Genomic DNA, 23,201 nt, shown 5'->3' with positions numbered 1-23,201 from the left:
TCTTCATTAATTTCTGTATTTATAGATCAAGAGCACCAAAGTGCAAGGAGATTGCTGTAGCAATATATTTATTTGTTTCAGTCAATTATATCTGAAGACACTGAGTATAAAATATAGCGTTTTGCAGGGGACAGACTTATGCCACTTTATCAATACCATATAAGCTCATTAATTCCTAAATTAATGATGATCACCTATATAGTATCATTGTTTTTATGGAAGAAGTGACACATTCAAGCACAATATTATTTTCGTGGATGCAAAAACCCTGCAGGTTAAACTCACATTAATTTCCAACTATTTAATGGTTGCAATACCAAAATAGTGCCTCTTCAGAAACTAATCCTTAATCCAGCTTTTAGGAACTTATACTAATGATTAAGATATTAACATTGCCTTACAGAGGTGACAAAAGCAATCATGCAGTGCATAAAAGTAACATCCTAATGACATTTTCCCAAATTTACATTTAAGTAAAATTTACTATTAGAACTATGTTCATTTGTCTTAACAGCATGGAAGATTATAACATGATTGATCAGATTATGAACTGGATATAATTAATCACCTTCATTAATACACATTATTATGTGGTAGGGAATAAGTCTACTTACACTCCCTACTGATTGTATTGTTTTTAAATATTCAATTAGTACTACTTCTGTCTGCACAGCCTTCAAAGAGTTGACAAGCAGAAAATGTAGATACATAACAAAAAGCTTTGTAACAAAGATAAAACGTGTTTATAGAGTGAAACATTTTTAAAATTCCAAATATTTGATTAGATACTCACTTTGGAAATACTGTCCATGTCTCCTGAGCCTTAAATTAAAATAGACAATTATTCAGTTAGTTTTGAGTTGAAGTTAACCTAAGAATTTTTTTTTCATAGTAAATATACAGTGTAACAGCGATATTTTAAAACATAACCAACCATGCATCATCTCACTTCCTTCCCAATGTCTCTCTTAGTAAAAGTTTGCAGTCAGTATGGAATAACGTTAGTCCTTTCTCTGTGTGCACACCCAGTGCGAAAAGTGAGAAAAGAATGACGGACACACTTCTGATCTGTATGGGTTATTTGGATGGCATCCTTTCAGGACGAGACAGCCCAGCACAACTCAAGAAACCGTACGTCCAACCTCCCTGTCCTCTTAGCCATGGTAAGGTACAGGTAACACAATGAATTTGGGGTATATCCACCTATGGGAAGTGTTGCTTCAGCTTGAGAAAAAAAAGCAAAATCATGGCTGACTAGTAAAAGTTTATATTCCCGGGGGAAAAAAAGGCCACTATTATCACTGAGGTCAGCTACGAGGGCTTCATCGATGTCTTTCCTGCCAGAAGCAGAAGCCTACTACCGAAATGGGCTGAAATGACATCAACTTTTGATGCATTACAAACACTGATGATGACAGTACCTTTCAGAAGAAAGCAGATGATCCTGAGGACCAGACTAACAGAAGCAAAGTAAAATTAAATACGAGTGCAAGACTACTGAAAATAATTTTTTTCACGTGCTGTATCTCTCACTCAGGTAAAGCCAAGAATAAAGGAAATATAACTTCAGGATGGATTTAACAAGAAAAGCATTTTTAGCAGCAACAGCGAGCGAACAATTCTGGTCACCTATTTTCAGGAAGACAAATTCTAGAAGAGTACTGAGTATAAAACTACAAGAGTATCAGAGAAAAACAATCAAGCAAATGGAGTTGCAGGAGGAGACTGAAATAGCTTACTATACTTAGCCAGGCAAATTAAGGCTGAAAAGGAATATGATTTCTCTCTATAAATACATCAGATACATAAATGTTATCAAGAGTTATTTTGTCATGGCCCAAAGGATAAATTTTGGTGGAAATCAGGAAAAGATTTCTTTCCAACCACCAGAGCTATGAACAGATACCCAAAGAAGGGCTGTGGTCAAAGACGCTGGAGACGTTCAAGATGGACCTTGACCAATTTATCCATCTGATTATGAGACACTGCTGCCTACTGCAGCATGGAAATGAATGCAGCGTATCTCTCCCAACCCTCCTCTCCTAAAAGAACTCAAGTTCCAGTTTGGATATGAAGTTACCCCTAGCAAGCAGCCATCGTTAATTTGATGAAGCACGTCATCATTTTCACTAGAGAAAGTAACTAATCAAATGCTAGGTGCATGTAAAATCCTTACATAACTGTTTCAATTTAATTTTTTCTTTTAGCTAAGAAATAATTCTCAGACTATAGAAAGTGACAGAAAAAGATGTGATTACCTTTTACACAGTTTTTCATTTATTTGAGTGTAATGTACATCATTATTAATTAAAGGAACAATCCCTTTTAGGATTGTAATATGTAAAGAAAGGCTGTAAAAACACAAGGTGTCCTTATGCAAAGTAATCTAGGAATTTCAGGGACATGCTTTCCTAGGAAAAAAGATAATTTTATTAGGAGATAGATGCCTACTGCTGTATTTTAATCGTTCAGAACACGTCTGCTAAATGAGGTTTGACGGCTTAGGGTTTTTTCCTCATCTTGTCACAGCATCTTTGAACTTCTCCCTTCGCCTTCCTGTCTCACAACCTCCAACTTGTGGGCTACGAGTGACAGATCTCTACCCACCATGGTAGCACAGGCTTACGATATGGAGCTTAGGTTGATCCATGCCTGTGCTGGCAAGGTGGCAGAGCTTTTCTCTGGGGACAGAAGGAAGGGGAACACCGGCAGCTTGGCTTCTGCCTGCCTGACCTGTATCTAGCTTGCTTGGGTTTCTCCCCATAAAGGAAAACGCTGCTCAGCAGTGTGCTGCTGGTGCCTCTGTGGGCACCGGGCCAGCTCCTGGACATAAAAAGAGAACCTTGCTGGTGGACCAGGGGGACAGAAGAAGAACGAGATCTGCAGGCTTTGCAGCCTGAGGTTCCCCCCCTGTTGTTGCCTGCATGACCAACACCCCTTGGTGCAGACAGAAGTGAAAGAGTACAACACAAAAACCACATTCAGAGCTACTGGCCTGGTGTTACAGTATGAGCAGAAATAAAAACAAGGTATTTATTTACCTTGTGGGTATGGAAGAGGAAAGTATAAATGCAATTTATTTATCTGTGGCTTGTTTCATAAAATCCCTTTCAAGTGTCTATCATCCTTCCAGCAAAGACTAAGAGCAAAGAGTTTGCTGGGATAGTCAGGAGATAAAGCAGTGTGTGTTTGGCAGAGTTGTGCAAGGCTTCTCCCCTAGATTGAGTCCTTCAAAAATCACACGTGTCAAACGTCAAACAGCACACTCTTCTGCCTGCCTCTGCATGCCCTGACAAGAATTCATGGGTGCATTAAAATTGCCACCTGTCTGAAGCTGCTAACGGGGACAGAGTAATAGTACTCATACTTGGCAGACACATGGCTAATTATAGAACAAATGAGGATATAAAAATGTTAGGATAAAACCAGTTTAACACATACATCAATATATGTAATAACTTACTTCCAGGTAATTGATAAGAACGTGCTCCAGCATGTCACAATGACACCTCCCCATTGAGAGAGGAAGAGAGGTAAATAAAAATGGTTCTTAAACCTTCACCTCTACATGACTGTCATGGTATGCTTTTAGAGTGGTTTTCATCAACTGGATTAAAACTATACCCTCTTACAGAAATAAAACACAGTATTTCTCTTCCAGAGGTGCATTATGTAGGCCAACTCATACGCTTTAAAAGTATCTTAATACTCCTTATTGATGTATATAAAGCTTTTTCAGTTTTTAAAAGATTTTCCCATAGTGTCTTCCACACAACTCAGAGAACTAGTCATAGAAAATGGCACTAGTCATTGAAAATTCACAATGTTTGTAATATTTACTATCATTACCTAATGATCCATTCATATGATGTGAATCCATTCCACCCAGTCCACTCATAGGTCCATCTGACCCTGGCCCCATTGGAAACTACAAAAGGATCAGACATTAAAAACTGGTATTACTGTACAATTTTTTGTAGATAATCTAATAAAAAGAAAATATTTCTCAGGAGAAAAAAAAAAAAAAAAGAAAAAATGCACAATCCCAGCTCTGAATGTGACAAGTCTAGTGAAAGTCCTTCATGTGAAGACTGCAAAAACATCATTGCTTTTGTTCACTTTTTCCAATGCTACCTTCATGATTTTTGGAGATTCTCACCTCTGTAGGCTGGAATACAACTTAGGAGTAATTTATTATTTACTTCAGCACTTTGTGTCTGACTTTCAAACCTGCTAGTGCTGATCTAGCTCTGCTCCCGTTGAAGTTACAGGGAATTTTACGATTCTCTTCAATGAGTAAAAGTGATTAATTACCAGCTTTCAAACCCCACCCTATCCATACAGACAGTCGGACTGCTCCGCATTACCTTGCAGCATAAGCAGTTTCTGTCTGTTTTCAGATATTAATCTTAAATTCAGTTCTTAAAATCTTGGAGGCATTAATATTATCGAAAAATTTCTAAAATTCACTGCATAATGATACAGCAATATCTAAACATCTATATTTTTAAGTTCTACTGGCCTTCTTTTAAAAAGGCCCGTAATATGGATCATAATTAAATTGAATATGGTTGTAATCAGAGAAATACAATAAAACTGAAGGCACAGAGAAAGATCAGAGAAGAAACAAGTTCTACCTAAGGATCCAGATTTCTGTCAGCTCTAGAACTGCTGAAATTTAGGCTAGAATAGTCACCAGTTAACTAGTTCATTAGGGAAACACTTAAGTGTCATCAATAGGTGTCATTCTTAACATCCCATTTAGATAAACAGGGAAGTTTGCTTCTTCTTAGAGGTATTAATTTTATCCTTTTTTACAGAACGGTAGGGCAACATAATACTGGGTCACTTTCAGCAATTTTCTTCTGCCTTTTCAGGGGTACATACTTTTTTATAACAGAAGTTTGAACCCTGCAGAAACTAATGCTTAGTGGCAGCTCCTAGGATGACGTCCCATCACACAGAAGTCTCTTGCACTGCACTGTGACAAACTAAGTCGTCCCAATATCCATGCACAAGCTTCGAAGGCCTTTTCCATGTATAAAAATATTCCCCAGTCATTATTTGGCATGTATTGGTGTGATTGATTGATTTGGGAAACATCAAAAGTACATGGCGGGGGAGAGGGGGGAGGGAAGCAACTGAAGTGTCACCCGTAACAATGGAAAACTCAGTATTAATGATATGTGATGGAAATGTAGTTTGGATAAAAAAAAGGCTGTATAATTCAAAAAAGTATATAACTAGATTCATATTTACATTAGGTCTGTTGGGTCCAGGTGGTACTGCATTCATTAAAGTGTACATGTTGTCTCCAGAGTTGGTTGAATCTGTAATAAGAGATTATTTTCAGTGCTAAAATATACCTTTCAATAAAACTACTCACCTAATACACTTCCTGTTATTTTGTTGATATTATTTCTGTGCCTGAATCACTGATACACAGTGGCAATATAATGGAAGATTTAATTCCCCTTCTATCGCTACCACACAAAAGAGCTACGAAAAGAAATAATTGCAATGGTCCCTAAGTGACTACTTCTAGACTCTAGTTTTATTCATGACTGTTAAAAGGTTTATAAATCACCAAATATCTGTAACTATTTAATTCCATAAACCCTTTTTCCTGGAGTTCCAAATTACTTCACTCATCTTCAATAGTCTCTGTAACACAGGAGTGAGTTTCTTATCAATATGTCCTGTAATTTGTTTTCCATCTGTAAAAAATGATAAATAGCTTCTCATTATACAGACTGCAAGTTAGTACAGCAAATGAAAATTTTTTATTTTCATTCATGTCAGTCTTTGGTTTTAGATATATCTAACTATTCAGTGGAACATTGTGCAAAGATCCTTGCTCTAAGGACACCTTTAACTGATGATCTTCATGGTACAGTGTGGTGCAATGCTTCAAAAAAAAAAACCTGAGTCCAAAACCGACAAAACCACCCTGGCACAGCGTGGTGCCTAAGCCAGCAAGTTCTGCCAAGAGTTCCACTTGGCCTTGCCAGACGTCAACACAGCTATATTGCATCTCAGCCCTTTTCCTCCAATCAGCGCACGTGAACTTTCCAGTGGAGCACCTCCAGAGTGGAAATGCAAGATTTAATTAACAAGACACACAGAAGACAACCCACAGAGCTCTTTTGGTTGAACTTAAGAAACCAATGCCTAAGAACCATTAGTATACACACAAATTATTCATTTCTGATCTCCAACTTATCCCCACTGCTAACACGCATGAAGTCTTAACACCCTTCATCAATATTGGTAAGACACAGAAGGCAAAAAATGCAGCAGATGATAGTAGACAAATTAGGCAAAAACCTTTCCCAAGGGAACTTGACAAGACATAGGCCATGTAATGGAAAAGTCTACTGAGAGGAGAATGACCTAAAGAAAGTCTAAACACATCCCTAAGGGAACAGCATGACTTAAAAAAATATTGTCAGCACTGGAAAATCAGTACTTCTACCTGCATCTGCAAAAAGAACAAAGAATAGCTTAGTGCTCTGTACCTAGCTCCTCCCAAAGACCATTCCACCTCTTTGAACCATAGTTTTGAGATTAACAACACACGCAAAAACCACTGCTGAGCTGTAATCCGTTTTCCAAGACGAAATGACAGGGGACTTTTGAGTCAGAAGCAGTGAAAGCGAGAAGACGAGAACACCTAGAGCAGGCTGAAATGCATTGGAACTGGGAATGTGGCCTGACCTCCTGCAAGAATGTATCTGTATGTACACTGGGCAGTTAAAATCAAGGTCTTTGTCTATTCCTTAATCTTCCCGAGACAGTGTTCTAAGCATTAATTAACCTCGGTGAGTATATAATTCCATTATATGCAGAGCACTATGTATCACCATGACATTCAAATATGCTGTTTAAAGAAGAGGGGGAACAAAAAGCTTTTAGCCTAAAGTTATCAAAGTAAAATTAGCACATAAAAAGTTACTTTTAACGTTCGATGAGGTAGGCAACAAGTTCTTCAACCACCAGATCCTTTTACAGCACACATCCCTGGCTCTCCCCATGTTCTGCTGGCTCATGTGAAAATACATGCAGGCTAGTTGGGCCATGGGAACCCTTGGAGCTGGTTTGTCTCAAAGGCAAGTAAATACCTTCGCAAAATTCTCAGGTGGCCAATTTCTAAGTGTTTTCACACTTTGGAAAACAGAGTCTCAAAACATCTTTTGCGTCTCTAACTGAAAATGGGAACAACTGTCAGCAGAAGCTTTATTTGAGCTGCCCACAGACAGCCTAACGTGCCACAACTGCAGTGCTGACTATTTTGAAAAGTGCAGGCTGTCCATAAGTTTGTTTTATGTTAAAACAGACTCTTAACTTTTAAATGCCAGCTTGCACTAATTATCTTTTTCACTAATGATATGAACGAGGAAGCCCTATGCTTTATCTTAGGTTGCATTTTTTTAAAGCCCTGGAATTGTATTTGGTGAAGATATTATATTAATGCACAAAGTTTTCATGGCCAGTTAGGAAACTTCTCCACCCTCTTGTGCTGTAGAGGACAGCAAGAACATGTAGGACATAAGAACTGAGGATGCCGTAACATCGCTGAGGTGAACAGGTCCCTCTCAGCCTGTGAAAGTGAGTTACAAAGGCAGACATTGGCCAAAAGGAGTACCTACTGGATACTGGGTTACACAAGATGTAATTAGTTTCATTTTAGCAGATTTCTGATCATGTCCATGCGGGAGAACAGCATCCTCTACATCCTGCAGTTCCACTTTCATATCAGAATCTTTGCAGAACTTCCACGGAGGGAAATACTTAGGTCAAGCTGACCATCTTTAAGCCTTGAGAAGCTAGCCAGCCATCCCGAATCCTGCCGTCCTTGTCCTTGTTTGCTCAAACCTTAGCAGGAATGTGGCCAACCTTTTGCATGCCCAAAATCTCTACGTGGTCCGAGTTGCAAGATACAGACCATGTTACTTGGGGAAACAATGGGACAGTTGATGTTCTGGGAACAGACCACTGGTAGGACATGATGATGGCTACTCTGGGGCCTTACTCCTCCATTGCAAGGCAGAGGAGAGCAACCTGTCCAGCATGACCTGCTGTCAGTCAGATGACACAGCCACGGGATGCAGCACATCACTCAGCAGCCACATGTTGGTCAGGTCTATCCCATAGGGTACTACAGGGGAAATTTCAGAAACCTCCTGTTTCCAAACTGGTGGAATTGTCCCAAAGAACATAAGCAAAAGTAAATAAAGACTGCATCTTCCTTTGTTTTTAACTTGCTATTGCTGAAATTGTGCAAGAAAAGATGGGCTCAAAAGCCAGAGAAATTAATTGCTCTGAACTGCAGAGATACAGCGCTTGGTATCTCTGCAACACAGCAGGGAAAGAAAGAGAGTGAAAGCGCAGGAAAAAAGCTGATACAGAAGGTATGAAACCAATAATCTAACATTATCTGATTCTTTATGAAAATCAAAGGCTGAAAAATAATTTGTGCACTTCCTAAAATCCCTTATAATTATCCTTTGTTATTTCCAAGTATATTCCAATACCTGCAGGACTAGGCATGATAGGCGTTCCTGGTGGCCCTCCACCTCCCGGAGGACCCTAGAGAGAGCAGAAAACGTCAGTTAGCATGAAAGGAAAAAAATACTGCAGTGAAAAATGAGCACAGTACAAATGAAAAAAAAAAGAAGTATCGTGAATGTCATGAGTTACTCTGGTAAAAACATGCACATTTTCTGCTAAGCTAGTGAAAGAGCTCATCACAGATTAAGACAAGGTAATTGGTCAGCAAGCTCTGGCACAGACTTCTGATGGACGTAGGTACACAGACTCAAGAATATCCATTAGTCAATAACTCTGTGTCATGCTGTGAGTCAGACAAGAGAAATACTCGGAGCAGGGCCTAAGACAATTATATTTAATTCCCTCAACCTACTTTTATTACCACTGTCTTTTTCAGCTGGCATTTCTGTTTTGTTGTACTCTGTACCCAGTCAACGGTTGAGTAACCAATGTTTGCTAAGCACAAAACAAGGGGGTATCCTATGGGGAGACCTAATTACCTTAAGAAATCTTTCTTTTTTTTAGGCAGACTTGGTATCTCGATGTGATAGGCATCTTAATTCTGTCTGTATAATATCCTACAATTTTTTAAAACACCACATATATACATAATTTCTTCTCAAATTAATGACAAATGGATTTAAAAAGTCAGGATAATGCTGGGTACAGTTATATCACTTGCCTAGACTGCTAAATCAAAGATTTAAAAAAACCCAAACCCACCAAGGAAAATCTATTTTCTTAGTTTCAGGTATTTCTGTGTTGCAAATCTGTTTATGACTAAGAACTGTACACAAACTGCTCTGGTTGTTAAACAAGCTTTTTAAGGTTCTTTAAAAATTTCTTCAAGAATTTTGTTCTAAACATCCAAATTGTTTAGTAAGAACAGAACCATAACTTCTTCCTTCCTGTGTTTGCAGATCCACTAATATGTTCAAGTAACATAAAAAACTACCAAATTCCAGTTTGGTAAAAATGTCCGTGTCAATAAAAGTCAATAAATATTGACCTTCCATAATAAAAAATACACAGATTGCTAACAACAGATTATTATTTTTGTTGCCATAGGACTCATTATATTTTTATCTCTTTTGATATAGTTTAAAATAGCAAATATACTGTTCCAGACAGGAACATTTTTTTCGGTAGCACTGAGTATAAAGGTTTGGTTGTTCCTGTCTGCTTACAAGGACATTGCTGAGATTTGCTATAATTCACTGAGATATTTTGGAAGGAGGCAGAGAAGTCCTGGATTTAAAACAATAAGACACTGTCTCTCAATGGCCTACTTAAAATAACATGTCTTACTAAACACTTAGCAATAATGTACTAGTAAATACAATTTTCAGGCAATCCGACTCAGTGATGTATCAGCTTTCTGATCCATACAGATCTATACAAGTAAAACAGTTGCGGGGGGAAGCATCTCTGCCTGCCAGCCAGTGATCAACTCGCAGTCAATTGCAGATGAAACAGAAATCTTTCACCCAGAACCAGCAGCACATCCCTGCAGTCAGCCAACATATACATACCTCTACGCCCTTATACATAACCCCACCGACCAGTTCTTTATCTTGTGCCTCTCCTTGCTTGTGAACTAAGAAGGTCACTATCTTTTATAGACCGTGCCAGGACGAAGGCTTGCTCCACCACGAAACCCACAGATCAGCCCATAAATATCAAGGCATCATCACAACTTAATTTCACGCTGCCAGAAGCCACATAGCTTTTTTTTACCCTCCCAAATTACAACTGAGTCAGAAATGTGTTAGGATCGGGCTTGCCAAAACTATCTGGAAGGTCTGTTCAGTCCTCAGCAACGAGAAATTCCCCCATTGCTGCTGCAGAGCTACAGACTCCAAATTCAAAGGGAGATCTGGATCACAAATATGACCGTCTAAGCATCACAGGCTGTGGCTTTTTATCCATGTACTTGTCCACTGAGCTCACTAACTTGATTTTTTTAGGTTTATACATATTTTTCAGCGTCACTTAAAGAGCTGTAGGAACCACTAACTGGTCATTTATTAGAAAAGTTATTTATCTTCACTATTAACTTTTGCATCTAATTTTAAATTCGCATTTACTCTCACTGTTTGTATATTTTCTTCTCTTAGCAAGCCTCTTGGTGTCAACTATTTTCACTCTGAGAATATATTAATATGTAATGGAATTATGTCTCAAAAACCACCTGATAAACTAACCAGATTAAGCTCTCAAAGCATGTAGTTCCAGATCACAGATCCTTTGGCTGAAAAGCTGCTTTAAGAGCTCTCCAGCCCACACCTTGTCCCCACACACTTGCTCTCTTGGGAAGCGACTGCCCACCAGTTTTGCTTATTTAGCTGTTTGTATGGCTGGAGATCGTGCCTTCCTTTTCCAAAATGTGGTGAGCCTTTCTGAAGCAAGACAACTCTCTCAGCGTCAGACAAGACATGCACTGCACAAGCATTTATGCCGGCAGAAGATTTCAACCTGTGGCCCACCTCAGCTGCTCCACCGCTATCCTCTGCTAGCCTCAGCTCTGCTGGGAGCTCCCTCTGTGAGCATCCCTCCACCTATTCTGGGTGAACTGACGTGCTTCAGCAAGGACCTGGTTCTTTAAATGCTTCAGTCAACTTCAGTTGTGTTGGACGAAGGGGGTCACTCATCCGAGGAACCCCAGTGGCAGACCTGAAGGAGTCTGCAGAAGGCATCAGGCAGCAGCCTTTCCCATGAGCACAGCTGGAGTTCACAGAGCACATCTGATCAGAGGCTCAGGCGTTTTCTCCAACACCTCAATCTTCCTTGTGTCTCGCTCTTGCTTCTTTGCTTATCTTTGCATTTCCCCTCAATGTTGCTGATTAGATGCAACATTCCAGCATCAGTCTCATCATTGTCACTGAAAGAGGTAAAATCACCTCTTTACTCTTACTCCTCCTCTATCTATACATTGAAATATGGTGATGCCCTCTTTTGTCCGAGTCATTTGTCCCAGCTGACCTTTGACTTGATGTGAGTACACCAACAGTCTGCTACTACGATCTGCATTTTACTTAAGAGTGCTTCTTTAAAATGATTTTCTATAGTATCTCCTTTTCTAGTTTCTCAGGACTTCACACTTTGAAAAAAATGAGAATATGAAGTTAAATATTCAAAAAAATCTTCAAAATATGCAACAATAACTGATCACTAATGTCTAGGGCAAAACCAACAAAGCCACTTTCCAAGAGAAAGACATTTATAAAGTTCTGCATTAAAAGAACTGGTCTGGGATCAGCAGATTTGGACTGTTTCCACTAAATATGTGGCAAAATGAGTACTACAGTTATGGACACTTAGGAGAATCATAACCTTTTTCACAGCTAATTGTCTTACTAAAGGCCAAAAGAAATTGCTTTTGTCTAAGCAAAACAAGCTCATTCTTCAAATCATCCTTCAGCTTTAGCTCTGCAAGATAATCTCTCCTACGAAGACTGAAAGTAGGAGAAACCTATAAGCAGCACAAACAGATGAAAAAACACTGGTATATTGTCCTCATGCTGAAGGACCTGCTATTTCCACATTCTGAAATATCTTCAGGTTTTATGCTGGTTAAAGCCAATGCCCTGCAGCTGTCTAACCTTCAGGTGATAAAACATGAAATATCAAAAGAGAGGTCTACTGAAACCTGACCAACAAAAACTTGGAATCCAACATATACATATATATAATTCTCCCTCGTTACCCTGTGACACCAGAACTAAGCATGTGATAAAAACAGATGAAACAATATGCCTTAGAAGAGTACATCAGAAGTACAAATAATCCAAGTACAACAGGAACAGCAACAACAAAGAGCCTAAACGGATAAACAAAGTTATTCTCTCAGGATAAAGACAACAAACAGCAGTATGTACTCCAACAAAAAACATATTGTTGACAGGTAAAGTGTATTTGTTAAATTCCAGAGAAGAGGGTTAGCATTTTGTGTTCTTTTGAATGACAGCTCAGTGCTGGGCCTACCACAAAGTTTTAACTATTTCATTCTAAAGTACAGATAAAGAAAGAACAATGATCCCAACTAATCCATAATAAATTAAGACAATGTCTGTGAAACAGAGATAAAACAGACTATGGAGAAAAAAAGAATGTTTGAGTCTTCAGAACGTAATTACAAAAATAAAAATTTCCCTTAAAATGTTAGCTTATAAGGACATAAAAGCTTGTTCTAATTCTTCAAACGCTTTTTTTTCTGAAGAAGTTCAGAAACTCATACACTATACTGTGTTACCAAGAAAGCTGGTGGTTTTTTTGTCCTTTATTATTGAAGACAATATATTGTATCGGTTATATAAATGTTTGCTGAAATAAAACGGCACTCAGGGCAATTTTGACCAGACTGATAATAATTCTAGTAATGAACATCAACATATGCACCATCGATGGCAGAAAAAACCCTAAGTGCAGCTCAGATGTTCAGTTCTCAACCAGTACACAAGGGTTCTTCTTAACATCTGGACAGCTGCTTCTTTGCCTAAATAAAATGTAACATCTCTTCTAGTAAGCAAACACACGCAAGTGTACTTACTACATAGTTCCCAGGAGATGCTGAAGAATAAGGTATCTGTAATATCAACAGAAACAAAACAGTAATTTCTTCTGCAGTGAGATGGAGTCCATACATACATTTATGTACAGCTGTAGGTTAATGCTTATTTGTTTGATTTATTTCAAAGATGCAGTTAAGGATTACAGAAAAACGCTATTGCCAAAACAAACACCTCTTCTTTTCAGCAACTTGTCACTGAAAGTCCCAAACTAGACATATAGACACAAACCAAATTTAAGACCCAGTATTTCAAATAAAAATATTTCCATCTAAGATTACTGCGCCCTGGAAGCCACTCTAATGAAATTAAAATGAATAATGTAATTCACACATTTAAATGCCTGTAGGCTGAGGTCTGGTATCTGCTCTCCATTGTTTCACAATAAGTGAGGCATGCATTTTTAACAGCCAGCATCACTTTTAAGATAGCAAGTTACAAGGTTGAGTACCAATACAGTTCTTGCATCTACCACAACAGTCGTCTTATTGCGGGAGCCACAGTAAGGTCTGTAAAGATCTGCAGTCTATAGTAAAAGGTTAAACTGTAAGATTATTAAGGTAATATGCTTTACAAGGTTTATAAACTTAAGAAGCACATACTTGCTTTTAAGTCAAAAGGACTTCAGATTCAGCCCAAGCATGGACTGAATTTGTATGTTCTTATGTATACTCAATCTTGATTAAAATCTTGACCATAAAAGGAAAAGCAACTCATATCTTTCACTCTAGAAGATACTGATTTTATTTCTTTGCATTACTCTTTTTTTTTTTTTTTTTTCCAGGACAGTGTTCTATTTTCATTTCAAATTCTATTGTGGTGTTTGTTACAGAGGATATCTGGAGAAATCCAGTTGCCTGTGAATAATCTGGTTTTCTTCGTTATGATACCCTTTGCAACTATTCTCTCTAAAGGAGCACAGACCAATGCTGTTGTAGGAGGATGGGGTAAGAACTGAGCAACTGTACTGACAAAACAGAAAATTAATTTGTAGCATAAGCATCTTACATGATTGTAGACACTTGTCAGCCAACTCCTTTTTACATATACATCTATTACTGGACTTCTCAATTAATTTCATAGAATGAATATGTTTCAACTATCAGCTGAAAAATATCCTAATACACATTTTAGCTGAGTAGATGCAAAACAAAACTGAGGAAGAATTTCAGCTCTTTTCTTTTTCCCCAATTGTCATTAGAAGAATTTAAAAAAACAAAATTGAGAACAACCAGGCTAGTATGTTAAGCCAGACCCATTTTATCCAAATGCAGGAGCTTAACAGGGACACATTTTCATACTAATGATGTATGGCCACTGAACGAAAATGAAAACTTCACCTTTGGGTTCTCTGAAGAAATACCAGACACAGTTGTTCATGTGGGATGCCTCAAGGACCAACGTGTCCTTCAAGCTGCTATTAGACTACCTCATGTTGTTGTTGCAATGAAATTCAGTAAGTGCACTGCTTTTTTACAAAAAGCATATAAAAATGGCTGATGTCTCGCAAGCAACTGCTCTATGATTCCATATTCCCTAGTTAAGAGCAGCAAAAGTGCTTTTGTTACTTCAAATATGTAAGCACACATTTAGCTGTCTCTTAACAAGCTGTGATTCCTGAAGAGCTTGCTGGCCAGACAGTGCTGACCTAACTTGCGCTAAAGGAAGTTAAAATGTGTTGTAAATATACCCCAGGACAACCTTTGTGTTATGGAAGTGCTGTAACTGATGTAAAGATGCAGAGCTGTTATGTGATTATGAACAGAGCTGGATGTTTGCAGGTTAATGAGCAATCTGTGCAGACGTGCTCCTCACTGTACCTGCTCTGTGTTAGGGTTATGGGGAAAAATATAAAGCATGTGGTATTTTATTTGTTGAATAAAGTGGAATGTTTTTCCTGGTGCATTGATGAGAAATACTTCCCTAAATATAAGATGATGACTAATACATTTTAAATATTTACTTACAGAATTGGCATTGGTTGGGTTTGGCCAAGGTCTACCGCCCCCAGGACCCCTGTAACAGAAGGTGAAAGATGAGACACAGAACAATCCCCGTTTTCTGACCAGCTCTGAGGAAGCAAATCAAAATAATCTGTTTCCAGAGTACAGAAGGAGATGGCTTTTTCCAAATTAAAGTGTGTTTATAAACCATAACTACATCGAGTTGTAAGAGTATAGCAAAATTCTTACAGTTGCACTACCGTTATCATTTAATCAGTTTATGAGCTGATTAAAGATAATTTATATATTATCACAACCCCGCCACTCACACTTAAGACACTTCAGTTCCTGACTCGCTCTGGAGCTTCTGTACTCTTCAGGACAGGAGTTGCCAGAAAGGCACCATAAGGATCCCCTCCCCAGCAGCCACACTGCCAGAGGCTGCACTGGAGATGGCACAGCTCTGCATCAGTCCCAAACACTTGCAAATTTAGGAAGTGCCAGACATTCCCCTTTTATATTCTCAATAGAAAAATTTGAAAGACTCTAAAAATTTGTGCCTCTTGAAAGTGTTTGCCTTCAGGTCACGGAGAATTTATCTCTGTGTTATGTTGACGCAACATTTTAATGTGGCACAGAAATTTTGGAAAGAGTAAAAAACGAGTTCCCAAATTCTTTAAGTTCTCATGAGGAGTGTTTTCCCTTGTATTTTGTTAACCGTTTTTTAAAATACTTGGAGGAAGTATCACACATTCCATGAAAGTCTACTTACAGCACAGACAAAGGCAGAAAGGTACTAAAATACAAGTGTAATTTCAGTCACAGAAACAGTACTCTTCCCTACATAATTAAGTACCTTCCTGAAGAATTGAGCATGCATTTATTGACTATGGATCTAGAATACTGCAAGTATAGTAAGGCTTCATTCGTGAAAGTGATGCTAGTACCTTATAAATGTTTTGGAAAAAAACCCTATTTTTCAAAAGAACAAGCCACAGAAAATACGTTGCTATAACCTGTATCTGATAATAATAATAAAAAAATAACAGTAATAAATCTCATGTATTAAAAATTTAAAACATGCCATTTTATATGTACACTTTAAAGATATGTTTAGGTATGTACCTAAAACCAGTTTGCTACTTGACTAAGGCTACATTATCTCCATAGAAGTCACAGAAACATGAAATTTACCATACAGCCAGAAAAATGGAAATTTCGAAACTTTTCAGACATTCTTGTTACACTTGGCCCAAATGGTTTATGTGTGATTAAGTGGCAGCTGCCCAGCAGGAGGGAGACAAGAGTGTTTCACAGGCAGAAGACCTGTTTGATAAAGACAACTCCTACGAGGGGTACTAAAACCAGAAGGGAACGGGGAAAAGAAAAAAAAGAAAAAATGTCCAGATACACCATGTTTTTCTCACAACTCTTGCTGTTATTTTAAGTTCCTCACTCTTAGCTGAGCTCAGAAAAATAGTTTGGTGGTTAGGCTTCGTCTTTTAACAGTCCTGAGGAAACTAAGCCATATGGGAGGTGAAATCTCCGTGCTTACAGTCATAACATCTTAATAACCAGACTTATTCCTGGGAGCATTAAGAACTCCTAGTTACTTATAAATAAGGTGAAATCGCTTTTTGAAGGCCCTTACAACTGAGAGGCAGAGCAGATGACAAAACTTTCGCATTTAAAATGGCATTTTGGCCTCATTAGCTTTAGAAAAGCAACACTAGCCACAACAGCTTACCAGACATGGGAGAGTGATTTAAATATAAAGAAGAAAGCAGGCTTTATTAACGAGTTTAGGAAGTTTGCTATCTATTTTCAAGTCTTGCAAAACTAAAAACTATTAAGTAGATACGTTGCCCAAGGGATTTATTATTGAATCGTTTCTTTTTATTACATCGTTGATGAAACTATAAAGAAATTAGCTCAGACAATCAACTGAAATAAATCCAGTGAAAACTGATTTATTCCCACTGACATTATTTTTGGAAGGCTGGAAAACAGGAATGTAGGTGAGGGTCTTTTCTGCCTTATTCATTGAGAGGAGGGGAGGCAAAGCAAGGAAAGGGACTCACAGTACGCAGGCTCCTCAGGGCAAATATTCAGCAATTTCTCCTCTGCTAATGATTACAAGGTGAAATATTAGGTGTTCTTTTTTCTTTTGTTTTTCAAAAAGTTTTTCTTTTTTCTTTGTACCATATTTGGTTTATTTGATCCTCTTTTTCAGAGAAACCAGGAATATTGTAACAACACTGGAAGTCTCTTTTCACCCCAAAACCCCACACATGTTTGTGTGTCATTAAGTAACACAAATATATCTAGTGAAAAGCATCAAATGGAAAATAGCTGTGACGACACTGCAGATTACTCTGAACTACAGAGATACTAAAAAGCCAACTCAGATACATGATTGGGTTAAGCCACAGCAACATGGGAATTTAGACAGGCCTCATGAGGACACTGGGTAACTCACCTGTCATCTAAAAAGCTGTTGGAATTTCAAATTTACTGGAAGCCGTGGATAACTCTAACTATAGACTTAGAAGACACTGTAGCAGATTCTGCTGGAAAGCCATATGGTTTTTGTGCAGCCAAATGTTGTTAGCTTATAAAACACACATTAAAAAAAAAAGCTACCTGCAATTTTTTCCAATGCAATGCAAGCAGGTATTTTGCCTTTTATTAAATGTTTATTTTGGAAGCATCAAGAGTCACAAAACATTATGAATGTACCAATTCCAGAACAGAGTAATCTATGAAGTATCTATCGCTATGACTAATTACATAGTCATATGTAATTAGTCATAGCGATAGATTTGACAGCAGCACAGCTGCATTTTATCCTTAAAGTTAGTCCTATAGAGTTGATCCTCATACTTGAAAAAATAAACTGTAAAATTTCAGTTTCCCAAAGGGCAAATATATTCAATCAGGAAATTAAACATCTAGGCACAAGTTTGTGAATTGAAGTTAAAAAACAAAATCACATTTTTTTTGTTTTCAGGCATGACTAAGATATATTCTTAGCGCTTGACACAGCACTGCAGGTTGCATGGGCCATTAAAAAGTGCCTGTGAAATGTAACACTGCTCTCTGAAATTTGCCATCTTGTTCCAAAACGGGCGTTTTTCCACAAAGAATTAAAAATCTTACTGAAAGTGGCCACATCAAGTTCCAGCTTGGTTGTAGTCTGCTCTTAACCAAAACAGCTTCCTTTCCCACTCTCTGAGGAGAAAAAGCTGGATTTTAAATGGCAACTGTTTTTGTAGAGTACACGTTTTTATATTTTAACATTGCCAAAAATCCAAAAACATGGAATAGAACACTGGAAAATTTTCATGTAAGAAAGAGGTATGGCTATGTAAAGACAAATGTATGTTACTGTAAGGCAACAGCCTTACGTATGGTTATCCTGTTTCCTAGAAATGTAAGTGCACTAAATGACTTACACTGTTATTTCTTAGCACTGTGCATTAGACGAATTGTAAGGGATAATACAAAGAACACATTTAACACAGCTGGGTCCACCTATTCCCACTGCCTGCAGGTTATCCTTGGATGCACTCTGATCCTGAATGCTGGAACTGACCAGACGACGAGTCTTCACTAAGATTTTGGTGTAAGGACAGCTTTTACAGAAGTAACTTTACAATAAGAAAAAAACCCTGATGTCCTGGAAATACCATTAAAAGAAACCCAGACCATAGTGACCCCTTTGTTTTCCTTTTGACCAATATACGTTGCTCCATTTGACAGAGGAAAAAACATTCCCAGTTTGACGGTAAAAAAATTATTCACGTAGTCACTCATACAATAATGGAGCTCCTTACAATGGTCTGTGATCCAGCATGTAACACAGGTCAGGATATGCTACAGCATAATATTCCAGCACTAGCACTTTGGACTCTGTTATGCCTTTAAAGTGCATTGTAATAAGCAAAGGGATAGCATGAAGTCCTGTTCAAAACCAAGACAGAGTATTCTGTTCGTCTTTCAGCTGAGCTGGAGTGAAGATGAGTTTGTAAAGAAATGTTGAGTGCAGTATTTGCCTGGTAAGACACGGAGACAGCTATGGTTACCTACTTCATAATTATTGCTTCACATCTTGTTCTTCTCAGAAGATCATACACTGTATCAAAGCTCATTAATTTCCCAAGTAAAGGACTCCAGTTCATGGTGTCCCCTTCAAGAGGAGATACAAGCTCACAGAAAGGAAAACATACTTCCCACATGATCGGTGCATGTTTACTGGCTCAACACAAGATTAAATGTGCTTATTAAATGCTGCAATACGGAAATGTCAGAATTTCAACCCATCTTCTCTCTTTCTGTCAGACCAGGAATTCTTTTTGTCATTCGGAAACCTGGTTTCTTATTTTTCCTACGTAAACTCTCATTTATGTGGATAAGTAGCCTCAAAATATCTTCTCTATCCTCAGTTTTACTTCTATAACATTTTATTTTAGAAAGTTAATTTTCTTTTCTTATAATTCAATCTCTTCCTGAGGACAGTCTCTGTAGTGCTTATATTATACTCACACTGAATTTCAAATATCTAAATATTTTTTCTACATCAATTTTATTTAAAAGAAGAAATGCCTACCCCTTGGGAATGTTCCTAGAATTGTCTTGAGTCCAATATATGATGTCTATGATAGAGTAACACCCAACTTTATATTTTATTTTATTTGCTTCAAGAATTCAAGGCATGTCTGGAAATCAGAAGAAATTAAGGATATGGTGGATTAGATTTTTTTTTAATGGTATTATCTATCTCAATTCCTTTTTTACCTTTTCAGGTTGGTAACTCTCTACTTGAAATGCAAATTATCATGCCTCATTTATGTTTCCTATAAAAATAAGAGTAAAAATGGGTATCTATGATATAATGATAACAAGGCATATATAAATCTTCACTGTATTTTCTGTGTCAATCTGCTAAAAACTCATTCTTGAAAGACAAAGGTGTACAAGGAGCAAGAAAAGAACATGTTCTCTGCTTTAGGTTGTAAAATCATACTTGGGCCACTAGCTATACTAAAATCCTCAGCTTCTATCTGCTCTACTCTAGATAGACTAATTTTACATCTGAAATTTTTCTACACACTTAGAAAAGGGGGGTTGTCCACACGTATGAAAGGCATAATACACTCTTATGATGAAATCCATGCCTGAAATAAATCAGTATAGCTTAACTGAACCTAGTCTGTACCAGTTTTTACCAAAAGATGATCCAGTCCCAGAAGTACATAGAAACACTGAAAAGCTTACACTCCTATCTGTAATACTCTTCTATCTGTTTAGAGTGGAAATAAACGTAGTTATGGAAATAAAAACAGCAACAGAGAGAGTATCATTCACACTGCTTCTTTCAAATGTCTTTTTTTTTCATAAATAGTTCTACACAATGGTTTTATTTTGCTAAAAATAAGTACTTCTTTATTTTGCAGAAAACAACCATACTTGTACCATTCTTCACAAAGTACTTAAATCAGTAAAGTAAAAACATAAATGTAAATAATGTAATTTTTTAAAAAAACGCATACAATGATATATCGGTGACTACGCTGACAAAATATTCCCAATATTTGAACTTTGACCTGTGAAAGAAACTGAGTATTTTTACAGACTTGTAGGGACAGAAAGGCGCCTGTAAGAGATGCATGCAGAAGGAGGAAACTGCTGTGGGTTCACTTTTAAAAATAGCAGTTATTAGTCATCAAAGCATGTTACTCATCAAAGCATGTTCTCCTTGTCTTACGTATCCCAAATGTTACTACTACAATGAAATAATGATTTTTCTAAATATTATAAGATTTTATTATTGTGCTTACATGTTCATTCCAGGCATCCCCGGGCCACCTAAAGCATTCAGTGGGGGTCTCATTGCACCTCCATAGTTCTGCAATGATAACCAAGGGTCAGACTACCACAAAACAAAAAAACAAAACCAAAGAGGAGGGGGAAAGAAAGGACAGCAGGTTAATGATATCCCTACACAACTGCTGACTGGACAGGCCGAAGTAATTCATTCTTTCAGGATTTTCCACTGTTGACTTAAAAAAATAATATAGTTAACCCCAAGTAGAAAGAGTTACAAACAATAGAAATAGACTAAGAATACTCAAAAATGTCAATTGTTTCAGGAGGAATTATTTACACATATAGAGGTCAAGTCAGTGGCCAGCAAGGGGCAGGTTTTATTCCACTTTTATGACAAGGGAGTTCATTCAAAACCAGAAACCTGGACTTGGATTCTAAGATTTCTACATCATGGAATTTAAATAGAATTATTTTTAATTAGATTTTGTTAGGATATCAATAAATGCGTGTATAAAATTACACCATATGATACCACTTTTATAACATACAGCATAACCATTGCATTTCTCTTCTAATCAGTCAATTCTAATAAGTCTATGGTAACTAATATGAAAAGTATTTAATATGATAATGAATGTCATAGCAATGCCAACAAATGACTTGCCCAATGCCTACAAAATCTGAGTTTATGCTCCGATATTACAACAAAAGTTTAACTGTACCAGTTACATGAAAAACTAAATTATACCTATTTTTATTCAGAGGAGTACAAGCAGAACAGTCTATCTCAACTCAGAACCATAATGCACTCCCTAATCTGTGTTAATCCTGCTACATTTTTCTGGTATTTCAAAATAATCGACAATAGTAAATTCTCTAAAATGAAGAGCTGTGCATTTTGGAAGGAGAGGGGGACAAAGAATCGATTTACTTTAAAAAAAAATAGGCCATTGTTGCAGTCTATTTTCCAATAACGAAACTAGTGCACTCTATTTCATGTATAGTACACTACAAACTCCATAAATTATATGACTCAGGCGTATGGGTGTTCTCTATATTGGTCTGATTCACAAAACCATGTAAACATGAAGTCATGAACACATGGGAGAAACACAACAGTGATATTACAGAATCACAGAATCAACCAGGTTGGAAGAGACCTCAGGGATCATCGAGTCCAACAGCTGCCCCTACACCACCCTGTCAACTAGATCATGGCACTAAGTGTGTGGTGTACACATATACACATAATATGTACCTACACATATTCACGGTGTAGGTCTGGTGCTGTTTATACCTTGACTGATACAACATATCAGTTACCTTGACCTGATCTAGAACTGATCTATAACTCAGAGAGGAGGTTCTGGGGCTGGAAACAAAAACCTCCAAGCTTAAAATTTTCTTCATGGTTAACAATCCTGAAAGTGTCCCATTGATAGCTGGTTTGCAAGAGTACAACCAGAGGCTGCAAACAGATGTCCTCTTCCAGAACCAACAGTGCCATCTGAAGATAGTATTATCCACAGCTGCTGGTCATCAATCACTACTTGTTCCTGCCTTTCTGTATGCAGGCAGTAGACCGATTGGTGTGCATGCTCAGGCAAAAGACAGCCAGATTGACTCAAACCTCCTGTTTCACCTAGGTTATAGTAGATGATTTTGCCTGAGCAACTCCTCTGTCAGAACTGCAGGGCAGTAACTGGTGGGTAGTCAAAGCAGCTGGGCACAGTAACAACCTGGTTGATTCTGTGATTCTGTGAACATACCCCGCTGGCACTACTGAATCTGGAAGAGAACACTGCCTGACTGAAACAAAACAGCAGTTCTGTATCTGTTTTATCTCATTTTTGCATCTTGATGTGGAGGGCTGAGCCATTCTCCTATTTGGTCTGTCTGGTATCTCCCCTCTTTATTTTAATTCAGGAATCATTTGTGTGGACCAGGGTAAAAGATCTCTATGGAATCCTGCAGGAATGGAAGAATCCTAATCAAATGTACTTCTAACTCTAATTACTGCTAATTCTATTCAAATGTACTCCTTCGTCCTAAAATAAGAGCGCTTCCACTAACACTACCAATATACACGTTCCTTCAGCTGCAGCTATGCTCTCTGCAGAAGTTCGTGCTCTGATTTGTTCCTTACAGCTTCTTACTCAAAGTCACCACCACCACTGTTTATCTGGTAGTTGAGTTGTTCATAAAAGTGCTCCCTAACGTCAGATGGCCAAAATAAGCCAGATTAGCCAAGACCTTTTTCTTAAATATTTAAGACGACCCAATTCTTTTTGACTAGAAAGCATTAGGGAGC

General features: G+C 37.7%; 1 protein-coding gene across 2 annotated transcripts in view; it reads right to left on the bottom strand.

Moving 5' to 3' along the window:
- SSBP2 (single stranded DNA binding protein 2) overlaps positions 1 to 23,201 on the bottom strand; it is a 194,300-nt gene that overhangs the window by 20,000 nt on the left and 151,099 nt on the right. Inside the window, exons 9-15 of one of the 2 annotated variants that reach the window (XM_068423879.1) lie at positions 20,902 to 20,969; positions 15,086 to 15,134; positions 13,100 to 13,135; positions 8,535 to 8,589; positions 5,260 to 5,330; positions 3,850 to 3,928; positions 794 to 822 (exon numbers count right to left, since the gene is read on the bottom strand). In XM_068423879.1, coding sequence (XP_068279980.1) covers positions 794 to 822; positions 3,850 to 3,928; positions 5,260 to 5,330; positions 8,535 to 8,589; positions 13,100 to 13,135; positions 15,086 to 15,134; positions 20,902 to 20,969 — 387 coding nt within the window. The remainder of the gene's footprint in view (positions 1 to 793; positions 823 to 3,849; positions 3,929 to 5,259; positions 5,331 to 8,534; positions 8,590 to 13,099; positions 13,136 to 15,085; positions 15,135 to 20,901; positions 20,970 to 23,201) is intronic. The other variant, XM_068423880.1, reaches the window with a different exon arrangement.

The sequence above is a fragment of the Nyctibius grandis genome, chromosome Z, assembly GCF_013368605.1.
Source record: "Nyctibius grandis isolate bNycGra1 chromosome Z, bNycGra1.pri, whole genome shotgun sequence".
NCBI lineage: Eukaryota > Metazoa > Chordata > Aves > Nyctibiiformes > Nyctibiidae > Nyctibius > Nyctibius grandis.
The sequence above is the reverse complement of the archived record's forward strand: the minus strand, read 5'-3'. Positions and strand labels throughout refer to the sequence as shown.